General features: G+C 44.4%; 2 protein-coding genes across 2 annotated transcripts; one reads left to right on the top strand and one right to left on the bottom strand.

Moving 5' to 3' along the window:
* The first annotated feature begins 1394 nt into the window (after positions 1-1394).
* On the top strand, positions 1395-4560 carry LOC133905199 (cytochrome P450 90A4-like). The gene is made up of 7 exons (XM_062346931.1): positions 1395-2196; positions 2329-2607; positions 3313-3399; positions 3552-3630; positions 3718-3824; positions 3928-4064; positions 4212-4560. The coding sequence occupies exons 1-7, from the start codon at positions 1489-1491 to the stop codon at positions 4312-4314; spliced, it is 1500 nt and encodes a 499-aa protein (XP_062202915.1). The 5' UTR covers positions 1395-1488; the 3' UTR covers positions 4315-4560.
* Positions 4561-10183: 5623 nt separating this feature from the next.
* On the bottom strand, positions 10184-15761 carry LOC133904851 (2-isopropylmalate synthase A-like). Its single transcript, XM_062346463.1, has 12 exons — positions 14821-15761; positions 14061-14274; positions 13895-13975; positions 13680-13769; positions 13492-13578; positions 12981-13081; positions 12357-12390; positions 12180-12254; positions 11844-11927; positions 11626-11760; positions 10613-10758; positions 10184-10486 (listed from the first exon to the last, which is right to left on the bottom strand). Exons 1-12 carry the CDS (start codon positions 15540-15542, stop codon positions 10345-10347), a joined length of 1911 nt encoding a protein of 636 aa, XP_062202447.1. The 5' UTR covers positions 15543-15761; the 3' UTR covers positions 10184-10344.
* Between the last annotated feature and the right edge of the window lie 1848 nt (positions 15762-17609).

Genomic DNA, 17609 nt, shown 5'->3' with positions numbered 1-17609 from the left:
TCCAAAACAGAAGAGTTTTTGAGTTTTTGGAACCTATCTAAACAAAAGAGAATATATCCAATTCTCATGTCACTTTTGAAATTGCTGAAGTGAGGATTAGAGTTTGACACAACAGAATTTTTAGAGCCGATGATCATAGTATAGAAATATAAAAATATGGAACTTTATTAGCATGTAAAATCAAAAAAGAGTTCTACTCCAAAATATTATGCTACTAAAAATGATTCTGTAAAAAACTACTAACAAAAGAAATACAAGATGAACAAATGCACCAAGTTAAAGCCTTACAAAAGGGTAAAAAATAAGATCTTTTGTTAGACTTCCAAAAGAGAGACTCGCCCAATCAATCAATCAATCTAGTTTACATGCGGAGACTCAATGAAAAATAAGATCACCGGCATTGTGGACAAGTGACACCAAATTGTATACTTGTGTATACCAGAACACATCATACCACCCTATCAATCAATCCTGTGAAAATAATTGCTAACTAGATCTACCAAAATTTGCACAAAATCAACACATGTGACTGTCGGATCTACCAAGAACAAATACCAATCCACCTATATCACCGCACCATCTGAGGTAAAGAGGAGTTTTCTTTCATACCTTCAGTGAGAGAGAGAACGAAGAAGCTCTGAGCCCAACGTCGAAGTGCCCCTCTCCCGACGTATCTCCCCCTAGCCGTGTCCGCCAACAATCGAAGACACCTCGGATTCGGTCATAGCACCTCTCCTGGCGTGACCTACGGCCTCTACCACCGATGTAGATGTGTCTTCCCTTTCCCGAATTGTCCTCCTCGTCTCCTTGTCTCTGTTGATGGTGAGATCTGAGAAGAAATTTATGGGGAACAAGTTGGGCCTTGTCTCCACTGACAACCTATTGACAGTGGAGTCTCAGAAGCAATGGAGGTGGTGGCTCGTGTCGAGTAGGCGAAGGTACGGTGGTGAAGGAGGTGGCTCACGAGTATCGCAAAAGCGTCGTGACTCGGACAGGAAAGCGAGCCCGACCTAGATTGCCATGGATATCTCCCTAAGAAAACCACACGGATCCGGCCGCGAAATCCCATGAAATAAGCTAACCAAAGGCTCTGTTCATCTGGCACAGGAGAGAATGCCCGTGGGCTTTCACCCATCGGAAAAGGCCGAGATCCTTGCAGGGTTTGGCCTCCCAAACAACTCTCTGAAACGTGGTGCCTTTTCACCAACATGGCCACACTGCCCCATAATTGGCATACATTCCCCTTTTGGACCAAAGCAACATCGTTTTTTTTATCCACGATCCAACTCCCAACAACTTATATTAAACTAAAAAATCTCCAATTAATTTATATTTTGATAAAAATATCTTTAAATTAATTATCAACCATCTACAAATATACCCCAAAAACATCCTCTCCTTCCTCTAGATTCCCTGGGTCACTCCTCAATCTCACTTCCCGACGCGCGCACGCGCTCCACTCCCCAACCAACCAAAGCCAAGCCGCACATGGCCACGGCCATGGACGCGAGCGCGCTGCAGCTCCTCCTGGCCGCGGCCGCCATCGTGCTCGCCGCGGCGCTGAGATGGCTCCACGCCGGCCGGCTGAAACAGGGGTCGGCGCGGCTGCCGCCGGGCAGCACGGGGCTGCCGCTGGTCGGGGAGACGCTGCGGCTCATCTCCGCGTACAAGACGCCCAACCCGGAGCCCTTCATCGACGAGCGCGTCTCCCGCCACGGCGGCGTCTTCACCACCCACGTCTTTGGCGAGCGCACCGTCTTCTCCGCCGACCCAGCCTTCAACCGCCTCCTCCTCTCCGCCGAGGGCCGAGCCGTCGACTGCAGCTACCCGTCCTCCATCGCCACGCTGCTGGGCCCGCACTCCCTGCTCCTCACCCGGGGCCCCGTGCACAAGCGCCTCCACTCCCTCACCCTCAACCGCCTCGGCCGCCCCGCCTCGCCGCCGCTCCTCGCGCACATCGACCGCCTCGTCCTCGCCACCATGCGCCGGTGGGAGCCCTCCGCCACTGTTCGTCTCCTGGATGAGGCCAAGAGGATCACCTTCAACCTCACCGTCAAGCAGCTCGTCAGCATCGAGCCCGGGTCCTGGTCCGAGAGCCTCCGCCACGAGTACGTCAAGCTCATCGACGGATTCTTCTCCATCCCCTTCCCCTTCGCCTACCTCCTCTCTTTCACCACCTACGGGCAGGCCCTCAAGGTGCTCGTCCTTTTGCCGTCCCCTCCCTTTATTTTTTCTTTTCCTCTGCACATTGCATTTGCCTTGTGACGCATTGCTGTGTGCTGTTGATGTATTTTTCACCGTAAAGTTGCGTTGTTTGATTCGATTTAGGCGAGGAAGAAAGTGGCCGGGGCGCTGCGGGAGGTGATAAAGAAGAGAATGGACGAGAAGGTGGAAAATGGTGGCGCGAATGGGGAGGATGAGGAGAAGAGGGAGAAGAAGGACATGGTGGAGGAGCTTCTTGAAGCAGAGGGTGGGAGCTTCTCCGTGGAGGAAATGGTGGACTTCTGCCTGTCTCTGCTGGTGGCTGGGTACGAGACGACGTCAGTGCTCATGACGCTTGCTGTGAAGTTTCTCAGTGAGACACCCACTGCGCTGGCGCAGCTCAAGGTATGAATCATAAGAATTTGGTTGATAGTTAGAAATTCGTTGTCGGGATGTTGGGTGGTAATAGGCAATCCTTGTGCATGTGTGGTAGTAGGTACTGCCAATTGTCAAAATAGCTTGGACATTGAGGAGGATACGTCAACTGATTTCATAATATGTTACTTATAATGGAGGGTTAGATTAACGTAACCTGTCATACATCAGTTCTTGTAGTCTTGTCCAACAGAAAATCTGCTGCCGTCAGCTTGTGTTTTTAGGTCGAATTCTAGTACAGTTTTTTTTTAATTCAGTTAACAGTTTGTTCACTGCAAGATTACTGTACGTATTTGTTTGCTTCACTGTGAGCATCCTGCGATAGGACTGATGATGTTCCCTATTTCTTTATCTGATTATAGTCTAAGAGTGAAGCTGGTGCGAATACAGCTGCCGGCTTCTTTCCTGAATCTGTTTTCCTGTGGTGCATGCTGAAAAGTTGTGTTATTTCTTCTCCATTTTTGTACTAGGATCAGTGCCAAAGCCATCCAACGTAACAGCCAAAAGTGACAACCGTTAGCTAGAACATCATAAGGGGACTGAATCTGAATTTTGAACCAATTTAACAACCTTTATTTTCAGTAAATTAAGCTATATGATTCTACCTCGTCGATCCAAATGTTATCCTGCTTCAGTACATGCGCATTTGATTCCATATATTTGCTGATTTTACAGGAAGAGCATGACAATATCAGAAACATAAAAGGCAAAAATGAACCACTGGAATGGAGCGATTACAAGTCAATGCCATTTACGCAGTGTGTAATGACTCTGAGGCCCTATTTTCTTAAAATTGCCTTCAAGCTATACCATGCCAAAAACACAATGCCTTTATATCACTTTAATTTTTATAAAATATGTCTCTTGAAAAGAACATTTGAGCACAGTTTTTTTTTTTTTTGGCATTTCTGCAGGTGATAAATGAGACACTCCGTATGGCTAACTTAATTAGTGGGGTATTCAGGCGAGCAAACACGGATATTCATTTTAAAGGTATTTCTACAGAAACTGTCCTCAAGTTTTCCGAACTAGTTAATCAGGAAGATTCATTCGTTTACAACATTTTGTTTTGTTCATTAGACTACATTATTCCAAAGGGCTGCAAAATATTTGCTTCATTCCGAGCTGTGCACCTTAACAATGAACACTATGAGAATGCTCGAACCTTTGACCCTTGGAGATGGCAGGTATTGCTACTGTTCTCATATTCTGTTATGCATTGGCTTATGAAAGTAAATATAGGCATGCAAAGTTGCAAATGCAAAATGTTTTATGGTTTTCGTTTTGCAGAGCAAGAATAAACTTCAGAACGCAGTAGGGGCCAATTTGTTTACTCCCTTTGGTGGTGGACCTCGGCTGTGCCCAGGCTATGAGCTTGCTCGGGTTGTTGTTTCTGTTTTCCTCCACCGTCTTGTAACGCGCTTTAGGTAAGACATCCTTATCTTTCAAGTTTCTACACTGTTTTTGCAGCCGTAGGGTGTATAGATAATCTTTAGAAGAAATTTCAATCTGTGTGTGTTCCAAACTGGATGCCACTCTGATTCAACTGCGCCTCTTGACCAATGAATCTGCAGCTGGGAAGAAGCTGAGGAAGATAGGCTTGTCTTCTTTCCTACCACTCGAACTCTCAAAGGATACCCCATCAATCTCCGGCGGCGACCAGAGTCTAGTGGCTGACCTCATATTAGTTTCCACTTTCTCTTATCTTCAAAGCAAGATTAAGCATAGGTAAAGGATGAGAAAAACATGCGCGTAGTTAGTATTGTTTTCTCCGTCTTGTTATATCTCCTTTATCAGTAACTTGGTACGCAGCAGCAGTCAGCAATCTCGTGTGTTGCTTGTAAAATGACCCAAACTGCTATGCCCACTGGTTACAGATAACATTTTGTCGTGTTTTTGGCTATCCTAAGATTTAGCAGTTTATATCGCTGTACCAAATCATGTGTTGCAGCACAATAGTATTGACAAGATGCTGTCCTATCAGCAAGGGTAGAAAACGGACATGCCATCTCCTCGTTCACAGTGTTTCTCTGGCAATCTTTGTCAAGCATATAGAAATTTTATGCATGGTTTTCAGACTTGACAGGATGCATCCACGGGCAAGTTTTTCCTCCGGAGCTAACTGTAGACTTTGAATAGCATGTGAATCATATATTCATATGTGGCTACAGTATGTAATCAGAAAAATTGTATGCATTGTACGTCTGAGAGGACTGCAAATGCAGTAATCGGCCGAGCAAACAGCAATTGCAGGCAGCAGGAACAGATCCGTGCTTCCCCCTCTCGACGAGCCATCACATGCCGACAACAACCTGTCCCTGCCTGCTCTTGCAACCGATGGATTGTACGTGCAGTGCAGTGCACGCTCGATCATCTGCCCCCATCACCGGCGTACGTGATAGTAGCTACACTGATGCATGATAAGATCCCAGATCTTGAAACGAAATGCATGGGGATGGGGATGGGGATGCACGTCAACTTTTTCTGTAGTCTGTTAGGCTGTTCCAGTCGTGAAAAGGAGAAGACGTGCGTCGTGAAAAGGAGAGGGCATGCGAAAGAGGGGCACTGTCCTGTCGGAGCAATAATGCAGTCGATCTCTTCCCCATGTTCTCCTGGTGATCTGCTTTCAAGGGATGATGCTTCGTGAAGGCATCCGTGCGTGCATGTAGCATAGATATCCATGGCATCCGCTTTGGGAACCTAAGGTCTATCAGGATTCTGGATTAGAGATTATAGAAGCTCATTTTAAGTGGATTATGAATTGTGTTATAATTCAGTATATATTTGTAGAATCTATTTTCAAAATTTAACCATTTATTTGTATAATTCATAATCTACAATTCAGAGACAAACAAATAGAACCTTAGTCCATTCCTGTGTACGAGTCAGTGCTGTAACACGAACAGAACTGTTGAACTGAGAGGGAACGACAACACAGCTCCCTTGCTTGGCGACTGGCACTTCTATGTTCCATCTATTCAAATCGTTGCAAAAGGCATCGTAACTGCTTCCTTAATCATGAGATCACTCAGAAGAAAAATCATTGGCCAATGGGCCAGCCAGTCCATAGTTATATCTCAGAAGAAAAATCATTAGGTCCTGTGTACCGGTGGATGCACCATCTTGCCGTGATCCACTTTACGGCACAATGCTGTGCGCGATGGCTGCTGCTCATCAGGCCACATGCATAGCCTCCGCAACCACCAACTAATTGATCGATCACATAGGTCCCAACAAGCAATAGATATCACATATCATTCATCAATTCATGGTTGCCGACACATAATTCCAAACCAACCGGTCTAGTATACTCATCAAACTTATGCGTCAGATTCATACTTAGGAACGGATGGATGATGATAATGACCTTAGTCAAATCAGGAAGCATCCACAACGAGCCAGAAAAAAGTTGTTGATATATTTCAACGGCCTAGTTTTTTTTCTCCTTTTTTTAGTGACGGTCGTGAACCGTTGGATGCATATCCAATGGCCCATAATCGTCTTCAACCTTCTGACATCTTCGCCTTCTAATGCTTCCCCTATATCCCGCCTGCCACCCGCCACCACACTAACCCAACTCTATCAGGCCGACTCCACTCGCCCTCGCCCCAGCACCGCCCATCGACCGTCCTCTGCCGCCCGTGGCCGGTGGCGTCCCTGCCGCCTCACCGCTCCGCGCCCACCTCCTTCACCGGGCTAGCCTACCGGGCCGAACTTTCTCTAAGCCTCCCGCCCACCGGGAAGCCGTTGCCGCCAACCCTAAAGTTCTAACCTTATCGTTTGATCGTGCCTCTTAAATTTTAGTCATCTGGAATTTAGGAGGTATGAAAAAAAAAAACAGGTGTGCTGCATGTTCCTCCTCATCCTAGCCCGGGTGGGTAGCTAGCTTGAAGCGGTAGAGCAGGAAGAGCCGGCTGAGCCAGTCGAAGATACAACCCTCATGGAACGAGTGGGTGCATGGCATCGTCCTGAGCGTGTCGCCCGCCTCCAAGCCCTCCTGGCACACCGCGTAGTATCGTTTCTCCCTCGCCTCGCCCAACCCCACCATCGTCGACGGCAGACCCGTGATGGCGCTGGCCGAAACCATGGTTCCGTACCATGCGGTGTCGGACCCGGCGTGGAGAGCCAAACGATTAGCGGATCCGTCGTCTGTTCGCGCGGCTGCGGTGGTTGGCGCTGGGTGTGGTCGAACCGTGGCAAAAACTCGTGGGGCGTAGAGCGCATAGGGGGTCCTGCGCTGACGCTGGATGCAGCGTCTCCTACATCTGGGCACTCGGAAACCTCCTCCTGGCAGCCGCCCTGCCTCCATCCCGCGCGCCCCTGGCCCTGCTCCTGCCCCCAACGTACGGCTAGACGATGGGCGCGTGCAATGTCCATCCGTAAGGGCGCGTCACACCATATCTAACAGCTTGAAATCCAGCAGCTCGGCCTCGGCGGATGGCTGGATGCCATCCTGGTCTTGGCAGTGATGCCGACGTACACGTCCGGGTCGCTCTTGCCGTCACGATCTAGAGGCAGGAAGCCGTCGGGCACCACCGCGAAGCGCATCTCCATGGAGTCGTACCGTCCACTGACCACGCTGCTCCGAACGAACCACCCCAGAGATTTGTCTTTTCCATTGCTCCCTCTAGAGGTCAAATTGTTGGAGACTATATTTTGAACAGAGTTGGTTTGAACCTAGTAGAGATAGAATCAGGTTTGAACTGAGTTGCAATCTATTGAGAGTCCTAAGTTCAAATCAACTTCGGATTGATCTATAAGCCACAGCCGAGGTTGTTCCAGCATATAAATCAACACGTAACTGCAACCCACAAGGGTGAGATACTTCCTTTAGTTTTTGTCGTTCTTGCCTGGCCTTCTTTGTTGGCTTGCGCAGAACGCATCTACCAAGCAAATGATTGTCGACTACTTCCTGTATGGCGCAAATCTTCGGTGTTGCAAAGGCATCGAACGCCTGTCTCCTCTTCGCACATGGTATCAGAGCTAGCAACATCTTCGTCAGGCACTACCACGTCTTTGTCAGGCTCGGTTCTCCCCCAGACGATGCTGGTCACCATGCCCAGCGCTTCCCTCAGGTCGCAGGTGACAGAAAAGTTGACAAGGGAAAACTATATTCTGTGGAAGGCCCAAGTGTTGTCAGCTGTGCGTGGAGTTCAACTAGTAGGCTATCTCGATGGATCTATGGCAGTTCCTGCATGGACAATTGAAGTATAGAAGGACGACAAGATCACTGAGATAGTGGCAAATCTTGCATACATAATCTGGCTTGTGCAGGATCAACAAGTATTGGGCTACCTCTTCTCATCTTGTCTAGGGAGGTGCTTGCGCAAGTTGCAACTTTGACAAGCGCAGCTGAAGTCTGGAAGGCAATTCAAGAGATCTTCGCCTCCCAGCCACATTCACGGATCATTCGTCTATGGTCCAAGATAACAAGCACACGCAAAGGAGATATGTCCGCTCACTACTACAGAAAGGTCATTCGTGCCCCCCTTTGTAATCTGTTAAGAGCCCTAAGTTCAAACCAACTTCGGATTGATCTGTAAGCCACGGTTGGGGCTATTCCGGCCTATAAATCAACACGTAATTGCGGCTCGCATGGGTGAGACGCTTCCTTTAGTTTTTATCGTTCTTGCTTGGCCTTCTCAGTTGGCTTGCGCAGAACGCATCTACCAAGCATAGGATCATCGACTACTTCCTGTATGACTCAAATCTTCGGTGACACAAAGGCACCAAACGTCTGTCTCCTCTCCGCACATGTATCAGAGTCTGAAACTTCACACAATGCTTCGCAGCTCCATTTCTCATCTCCATGATCTTTTTTGGGGGGTTTTTCGTGCATCTACGGTGCTGACAAAGCGACATTGTACATTTTCGGGGTGGTCGTTCTTCCATTTACCGACCACCCCTTCTTCCTCTAGAGATGGAACCAGAGTCCCAAATTTTGCATGATGATGCAGTGCTTGAACACCGTTCTCCATGAAGGTGACGAACATCCACTATCATACTATGCATGGGGACGAAGCTCCCATTCAAGTATTTGAACATCCATTGAAAAGTAAAAAACTACAATTGGTTACTATTTATGTTTTATTTGGGTGTCATCTTTACATCTACGCATGCATTCACAGTTTGATTATAGTAATTGCAAAACAGCCTGATGTTAATCCTGGTGAGTTGGCTAGTTTAGAAGGAGCGCATCCTAAGGGTCTTCAACCGCAGTGTGGTGCAGGACGGCGAGCAGTCAAGGCAGATTCAGGAAGAGGGGCGCTGCTAGGTTCAGGCCGGCAACAGGAGGATGTCGTTCTTTCTTCAGTAGTCAGATGTCGTTGTCGCCTTTGTACTGTAGGTCGTCATCACTTTGTCGTATAGTAAGTTGTATTATCTGTCCGGCCACGTAAGCTGATCTTGGCGTGGCGTTGTTCTTGGTCGCTTGTAAACTGCCTTTTCCTCTGGATGAATAATGTGCTCAAACATGTTCTCGAAAAAGAAAACATTCTAATAACAAAAGAGAAAGCAGCAGCGAAGCTAATAACAAAGATATGTTCCTCTTAATGAACATTTACGTACATGTGGTAACCAAAGTATATGCGTATGACTATCTTGTTTAATTTGAAGCAAAATTATGGAACTAGGCAGGTAACAGGCAATGGGAAAATGGACCAGAGGTGCCAAGAGGCTGGCGGGACGGCGCTGAGCCCGTCATCCCCGCACGCATCGTCTACTCGGATATCGCCGTCTCCAGGGGCGGAACCAACCTAGACCAAGATCCAGACTGGTCCATTCAAATTTGGTTTGGATTTAAAAATTTCTACTGTTTCTACAGTAATTTCTTTTTTTGTGCGGTGTGGTGATACTGTACTACTATACTAGCAGCGCACGCTCTGGAGAGTATTGTCGCTTGGATTAGATGAGGCACAGGATTTGAACCGGGGATAAAGGGTCGACAAACCTGATTCAGAGTCGCGCTCGGCCAGGGGCGTTGTGTTTCCCGTTTGGACGATCGCAACAGGATTCCGACTCCAGGTCGGCCTGCACAACGCCTTGAGCCGCTGACTCAGGAAATCCAAAGACTGCTACTGCAGTATATACATCACTAGCTGAGTGTTGGTGTGTTACAACGAAAATATAAATATTTGATACGGTAACATCAAGTATAAACTCAAGGTATGAAGATATAGATATACCGTAGAAGCACCGCAGAATGTATATATCAAGAGTAATATTATAGTTTAATTTTAGATGAAATTCAAAAGGGGAGAAGATTATCCGCTAATTTTCTCTTATTTTTTATTTTTATTAGTAAAACGGAACCATATCCGTAGCTGAATAAGACTAAAGAATAAGAACGAATAGTAAAAATAGGTAAATTATTTAAATTTTAAAAATTTATTAGATAGAGCAAATCTAACGTGAAAATAAACTCGTATTTTATACAGCAGAGATAGCCGAACGAAAATTCATCATGCAGCTCAACTCAAATCAGGTCAATGTACGTCCAAGCAAGGTTGAACAATGGCATCTTATCCACAGCATTGGCATCATGGTCTTATCAAAACGAACTCGGCGTCGTCATTATCCACAATTTTATCTAAGCCCATAAATCGGACAAATGATTTATTATTACTGCCTTTTTGACTACGGTTATCAAGGTACAAATTATACACTGCTTAGGCCCAAAACTTCCCGCTTGTTATAATCTACAGAGGCTCATTCTGTGGTTTGAACACTTGTGCCCTCAGGTACTTCGCTGCTAGCTTTTACAGCACCAACAAAACTGCACATCTTGTTCAGGGCACTCAGGTAAGCTCGAACACTGGACACAACAATGTCCATTGCCGCCCCACTCCCACTGAAAGTCAACACGGTGCACGTGAGTTGAGGGAGAAAAAACAAAATTAACAGATGGCATGAACAACATAGTTGGAAAACGGGTCCCCTCAAAACAAATGAAAAACGGATTTGAAAGGACTATAACCTGAAGGCACGATTGAAAGAGTGACCAGTCAAAGCGTGTTTGGTGTTGTTGCTCACATCTCCAGTGACAACCACTCGAGTTGTTGCAATTGCGTCAATGCCTTCTGTGACTGAAGTCATACTATATTCTCGGAGAACAGTAGGAATCTGCAGATTGTAAGTTAGTTCCTATAAGACGATTTTCTCTTGATTTCGGTCAAAATGATAGTCAATGAGACCAAAATGGGTGAAGTCGAGAGGCATTAGGTCTAATCCTGGCTTTTACCAATAAGTCCACTTGTCTTTTTCTCTGCTACAAACAGATAGGAGCCAAACCATTTTATGCAGGTGGACTCAGCATGATACTTGATGCGTTTATTCTTCCATAATAACTTCATACATGTTAGATGATTACATCTTATGCTAGACACCAGTTATTTTCCCGTTGACATGGACACCACAAGAAGTGAACTCATTATTTCTCAAATATTCCCATTTTTTCAAGCCCAAGCTGGAAGGTGTTGTCAAAAGTATCTCTTTCCCATGTCATAAGATAATACCACAGCATTAAAATTGGCCTTGGTACCTTATCAAGTAACACAAGTTCACAACTGAAACTTCATTTCTCTAGCAGCTATTCCTTGAATATCCTCACTCCTCAGACTCGATATTTCAATAAATCATTGTCGTGTTAACAAGCTACAAGTCATGCCACTACATATAGGTAATTTCTTTTTTAATATCTAAATATTGTATATTTTGATAAATCATTGTGATGTTAACAAGCTACAAGTCATGACACTAGATATAGGTAATTTCGTTTTTATTGTATCTATTCGCTTCAAAGTCATCTACTTTTTTTCAGTTTCATGTCAATCCTTGCAAAATGTAACATTTTCTATAGCGGATTATCATGATGGTAACAGCTACAGTTATGTCACCATATATAGCTAGCTTAATCACTACAATAAACAATATTACTCCATATTGGCATGTTCTATCCCTGGAAACATCAAGAATATGGTAACAATTAACCTGGATTATTTGGTCAACAGCCTTGTAAGCTGCATCAACTGGACCTGTTCCAACTGAACATCCTATTTTCTCCTCACCATCAGAGGCTATCAGTTTTACCGTTGCTGTAGATAAACCAAGTGTTCCACATGTTGCCTGCAATGGGTACATAATATTTCAAGCCTAACAGATCAGCATTTCCATTAACCAAAACATAGTCAATTGCAGCTCAACTATACCTGTACATCAGCAAGGGACCAAATAACTTTAGGCTGAAATATCTCATCTGACAATAATGCTTCAATGTCTTCATCAGTTACACGCTACAAACAGTGAAACTAACTGGTGAACTTCCATAGTCCATGCATGGTGCATGTCTGAAGTTAGAGGTGCATATTATAATAAAAAATATATGAATAAACCAAGGATTCAAATATAGAAAGAAAAGGTGTCATGGCAAAAGAAAACAAAGGTGAAAGTTATCAGTCAACGCCTGCAATTTCTAGAAAGACAAGAATAAAATGATACAAAGAACCACTGAAGCAATAGAGCAAGTACTCCAGAAATAGTATCACCTTTTTCTTCTCTGCAACCTCTTTGTAGCGTTTAAAGAAATCCTCAAATTCCTTGTCACTGATTTCATATCCAAGCTACAGTTTGGACAACAAGGATGTCACTTGGAAACATTAAAAACTGAAAAGGAAGACTGCCAGTTGTAACTAGAAAACAAAATAAAATTATACAAGCTGTACCTCCACTAGCTTAGATCTCACAGCATGCCTTCCACTGAAAAACAAGACCAGAAAACAAAACAATGGATGAGATTCTTAAATTTGACCTAATTTACAATCTGATGTCCATCTAAATGTATTTGAGAGGAATTGCAATATCAAATTCAACCAATCTACAAGAGTATAGATGACAAGTATATAAAACCCCCAAGTTTACAAGACTACACATGATATAGATTAATAAAATACCAAACATTTGAGCAGAGGTTTCCTTCATCTCAATTGATCCAGATTCCACCTCAAGAATATAGTAATAGCATACTAGCAGTAAGTACAAAATTAAGGTTGCAACCAATGAGGCAAAGAGGAGTATAATAGTTCACATCACACCCTTTCTTAATCACCAATTGTTTTGTGACCCTACATGTACCACATGTCTCCAGTACTTTATGCCTATTTCTATTTAGTAGCCATAATATACAAATATTCAAAGTTTTAAGCATTTGGGGCTCATTAGCTGGAACATGTTCCCATGCTAAAACAGTAGAAATGGAAAGTTCGTGAGAAAGAAAAATCTCCTGAAGAGACAACACAACAGAATTTTGCAAAAAGTGAATTAAAGGGAGAAAGTATGTTGTATGATACCTGAGTTTCCCAAGAACAATACCAAACTCATTTGCACGTGTTAAACCAATATCATCAGGCGATATTATTTCATAAGTTCCTTTGTATTTAAGCATCCCATCCTACAAAAACAAAATGACAGAAAAGTGAACATGCCATTCTAGAACAATTACTGTTTAAAAAAATATCATATATCAGTGAGACCATCATCAGGGATCAAAATTAGCACACCTCAGAGTGAACATGTAATGTAGAACCATGATTAATCCATCGTAAATGATAAAGCGATTCCTAAGTCCACAGCATTCATAAAAGAGAAAACCCTAATTTCACCCATGGTTATAACATTTTAAGTGAGCAAAATGTTTCACTGTTTCTCACATGAAAATTGATTAATCGATACCCAGAAAAAAAAAACAGAATTCAGAAATATTGACGAGTGGTAAACGGTAATTAAGAACCCAGGACATGAAATGGAGGAATGCTGTGAAAATAAAAACTACCAATCCACCACAACTGCAAATTTGTTTACCTGATGAATTCCACTTTCATGAGCAAAGGCATTGGCGCCAACAATAGCTTTATGTGGTTGCACGTGAAGTCCACTGTGCTCTTGTACCTAGAATAATCAGATCATTTTGCACCAGAAATTTTCAATCATTTGAAAAATGCAAAAGAGACCAAACCAACACAAACAAGACAAGGAACAATTAGATGTACCATTTTGCTTGTCATAGTAATATGCTGGGAATTGATTCCAGTATATAGACCACCTAAGAGTTCTCTACGACATTTAATTGCCATGGCAACCTGACAAAGATTCAGAAAATATTAGACATGTAGCAATGCCATATCAGACCAAACTTAGATTCCTTTCTAAACTCATTGAGTTTGGAAATTTGCCCGCGTATAATATGACTGGTATATGATCTCACCTCCTCCAAGGACGCATTTCCAGCTCTTTCACCAATACCATTAATAGTCACCTCTAGCTGTCGTGCTCCTGCACGAGCACCCTAAAGGTAGGTCAAATTAGTAACACGATTATACCAATGAATCAATGATAATAAATCATATAAATAAATAAGGAAAAGGAAGTACCGCTAATGTGTTGGCAGTTGCAAGACCAAGGTCATTCTGGCAATGGGTGGAAATTATAGCATTTTCAATTCCAGGAGTGTTTGCTTTTATGTCAGCAATTAAGCTCCCAAATTCATAAGGAAGAGTATATCCAACAGTGTCCGGGATATTGAGAGTTGTTGCTCCAGCTTTTATGACTTCCTCAAGAATATGATACAGAAACTCTCTATTTGACCTGGATGGCAAAGTGAAATCTATCATGCCACAGACTTATGTGCATCAGAAAAGAGGGTCATTTGTTTATAAATACTCAAAACAAAGCCCAGCACGAGCTAAAACTTCGGCATTCTAATTGATATTTCGATGACCATATTTGCAATGTGCGGTAGTATTTGTTGAGGGTCCAAACTCTCATGTAACATTAACAAAGAGCTTCAATTGAACGTAGTCTCTACCCGTCAAAAACTAAAAGAATCAAGGGGTCTTAAGAAAACAAGCCAGCTCACCTTTTAGGGATTTTTCGGGTTGATTCATTCAACCGTGAAGTCCCCCGCATGGGTTGTTCTTACTTATTTGAACAATAAGGCAAACATTTATGATTAAGTTTTTAAATTATTGGGTAGAAACTTTAGTGTGCCTAGTCTTTGAAATTAAGGTGTATTTGAATTTTTTTGCACAGGGCACCCATTTTTGACGGGATGGCCCTGGCTATAATTTAAAAAAAATGAGCTAAAGAATCAACCAAAATTGCGAATGTTCTTCAAGTTGTCAAGAGTAATACCTGCCGGCGTCCTCAGGGCTGAATTCGACATCAGGGCACCCGAGGCTACGGGCGTATGCCACCATCTCCCTGGCAATGGCCACGACCTGCTCGGGCGTCTTCCTCAGCTTGTGCTGCATGTGGATCTCGCTCGTCGCGATGAACGTGTGTATCCGCGGCAGCCTCGCGTGCCGCACGGCCTCCCACGCAGCGTCGATGTCCCGCTTGTTGCACCGCGAGAGGCCACAGATGACCGGCACGTGCCCGTCCTCCCCGACGGGGGTGTTCCCGACCTCGATGGCGATGGAGCGCACGGCGTCGAGGTCGTCGGGGGAGGAGGCCGGGAAGCCGGCCTCGATGATGTCGACACCGAGACGGGCGAGCTGGCGCGCGACGACAAGCTTCTCGGCGCTGGTCATGGTGGCGCCCGGGGACTGCTCGCCGTCGCGGAGCGTGGTGTCGAAGATGCGGACGTAGTTGGGGTCGTCGATGCGGTCGGGGACGTACTCGGGCCGCCGCGGCAGCTGGGACGCCCGGACCGGGCGGGCGAGCGCGCGGAGGCGGCGGTGACGGCGGGCGCTACGGTTCGCGCCGACGGCGGCGGCAGCGGCGAGGCCATGGGCGAAGCGGGGGGCCGCGGCGCGGAAGGAGAGGGTTGGGGATGGGGAGCGGTTGGCGATGGGGGCGGGGGTTTTGGTGGAGCAGTAGGGTTTAGCGGGGGAGAGGAGGAGGGTGGAGGCCATGGTCGACGGGGTCGGGTCAGGGGCGGCGGGGGACGGTACCGGTGGAGTGAGTCTGATCTGATTTGGAACAGGAGGAGAGGTGGATGAGTCAGCTGAGTAATATCCTCATCTGGACGGTGAGGTTTCGTAGGCGGCACGGAGCGCGCTGACTAAAAAGCTCGATAGCCGGGAGCGGTTGGCGATGGGGGCGGGGGTTTTGGTGGAACAGTAGGGTTTAGCGGGGGAGAGGAGGAGGAGGGTGGAGGCCATGTGCGAGTGATGATGACGTTGGAAGGCAAGGGAGTCAAGGTAGTGAGCATTTCCTGTGTCTTCTTTTCAACAAGGAAAAAAAATAAAAAAACTTCCCTTAAAAGTCACTCGTATTTTGAATTTCTTTTTAGCAGTTGTTTTGTTAAAAAAAATCCTCCAAAATTTTGATTTCGATGAAAATATTCCAAAAATTCAAAAAAAATCAAAAAATTCTAAAACAACTAGAGATAATTCTAAGACCTTCTGTGAAATTTTTTTCCAAAAATAATATCTTTTATATCATATTTCATAGAGAGGAAGTTTAGGGAAAAAAAAGAAAAATGTGCAGCTCATTTATTAACTCATGTTATTTTAACTTTGTCATGTCTACCATTATTTTTCCTACACAAATAATTATTTAAGTAAACTAATAAAAATGGTTTCACTAATTTTGGGGTGTTACGGATTAGTTATGAATTAATCTATCTGTAACATATTTACTCAATCATGTATGTTACAATAACTATTTCAAGATTTTATGTATTTTTAGAAGATAGAGGATCATGTAAGAAGACTAAAAAAATTGGTTGCATGATTTTTGGATTAGTAAATAATTAACTATGCATTTAACTCGAATTAATAAATGAGCTGCACGTTTTTCTTTTTTTTAAACTTCCTCACCATGAAATATGATGCAAAAGGATATTATTTTTGAAAAAAAAATTCACAAAGGGTCTTAGAAATGTCTCTATTTTTCTAGAATTTTTTGTGATTTTTTTAAAAAAATTGAATTTTTGGGGGTGTTTTTGCAACAAAACCAAACCTTTTGGGGGTTTTTTTTAACAAAACAACTTTTGGAGTAAAGTCAAAATACAAGTGACTTTGGGGGTTTACATTTTTCCCTTTTAACAATAACCTGTTATCTCTGTTGTATAAACATGAGTCGTTTTCGCGTCATCTTTTTCTTGTATTTTCTTTCTAACTAATAAAAATATCTAAAATTCAAATAATTTACTCATTTTTGTCATCAATCCTCATCCTGCAGCCTCATCGTCTCGTTACCGGTTACGGATATGAGACATGTTTTAATAATATAAAGAAAGAAAGAAATTAGGAGGAAAAATAACAGCTAATCTCCTCTTTTTCCAAATCTCATTTAAAATCAAACTACAGCATCACTACTAATATATTCATTCGATAGTGCTCTCACAGCGCATCCATATTTCTATACGTTGAGTTTGTGCTTTATGTTACCATATACAATGTTCATATATTTATGTACGCATGAACACTTATCTAATCTCTAGTATATAATGCATGAGTTTGTTCTTGCATTGTCATGTGTCGTGTGTCCTCCCGCTACCATCTAAAATCGAGATCAGCGTCCCGACGGGATTCACACGGGGGCCGCGATCTGCGGCGGTTATTCCTCTTCCCTCGCCCACTCCCGATCCAACTCATGCAAAAACCGCCCACTTCTCCCTCCACAGGTTGTGAGCTGCCCACTCCCAACCTCCTCCCTCCCCTCCCCTCCCAATCAATGTCATTTGACGAGACACAAGCGAGAGGTGGAGAAGAAAGGGCACAACATGGTCCTCAATGAGAGAGCCCGAGCCGTGGGTTGTAGTCGGCCAAACGAGGAGCCAGGGACTGAGGGTGACATGGCCATGGTGAGGGGTAGGGATGGCAACGGGTAGGGATTATCCACGTGCTCGCGGATAAGAAACCCGACGGATACAGGTTTGGGTTTCAACGTTTGCCTGCGGGTACGGATACGGGCTTGATCATAAATCTGATGGGCTTGCCCACGCCCGTTACCCGTCACGGGCAAGAAAAATA

This window comes from Phragmites australis, chromosome 22 (assembly GCF_958298935.1).
Source record: "Phragmites australis chromosome 22, lpPhrAust1.1, whole genome shotgun sequence".
NCBI lineage: Eukaryota > Viridiplantae > Streptophyta > Magnoliopsida > Poales > Poaceae > Phragmites > Phragmites australis.
This window is presented reverse-complemented; position numbering and strand designations above follow the sequence as displayed.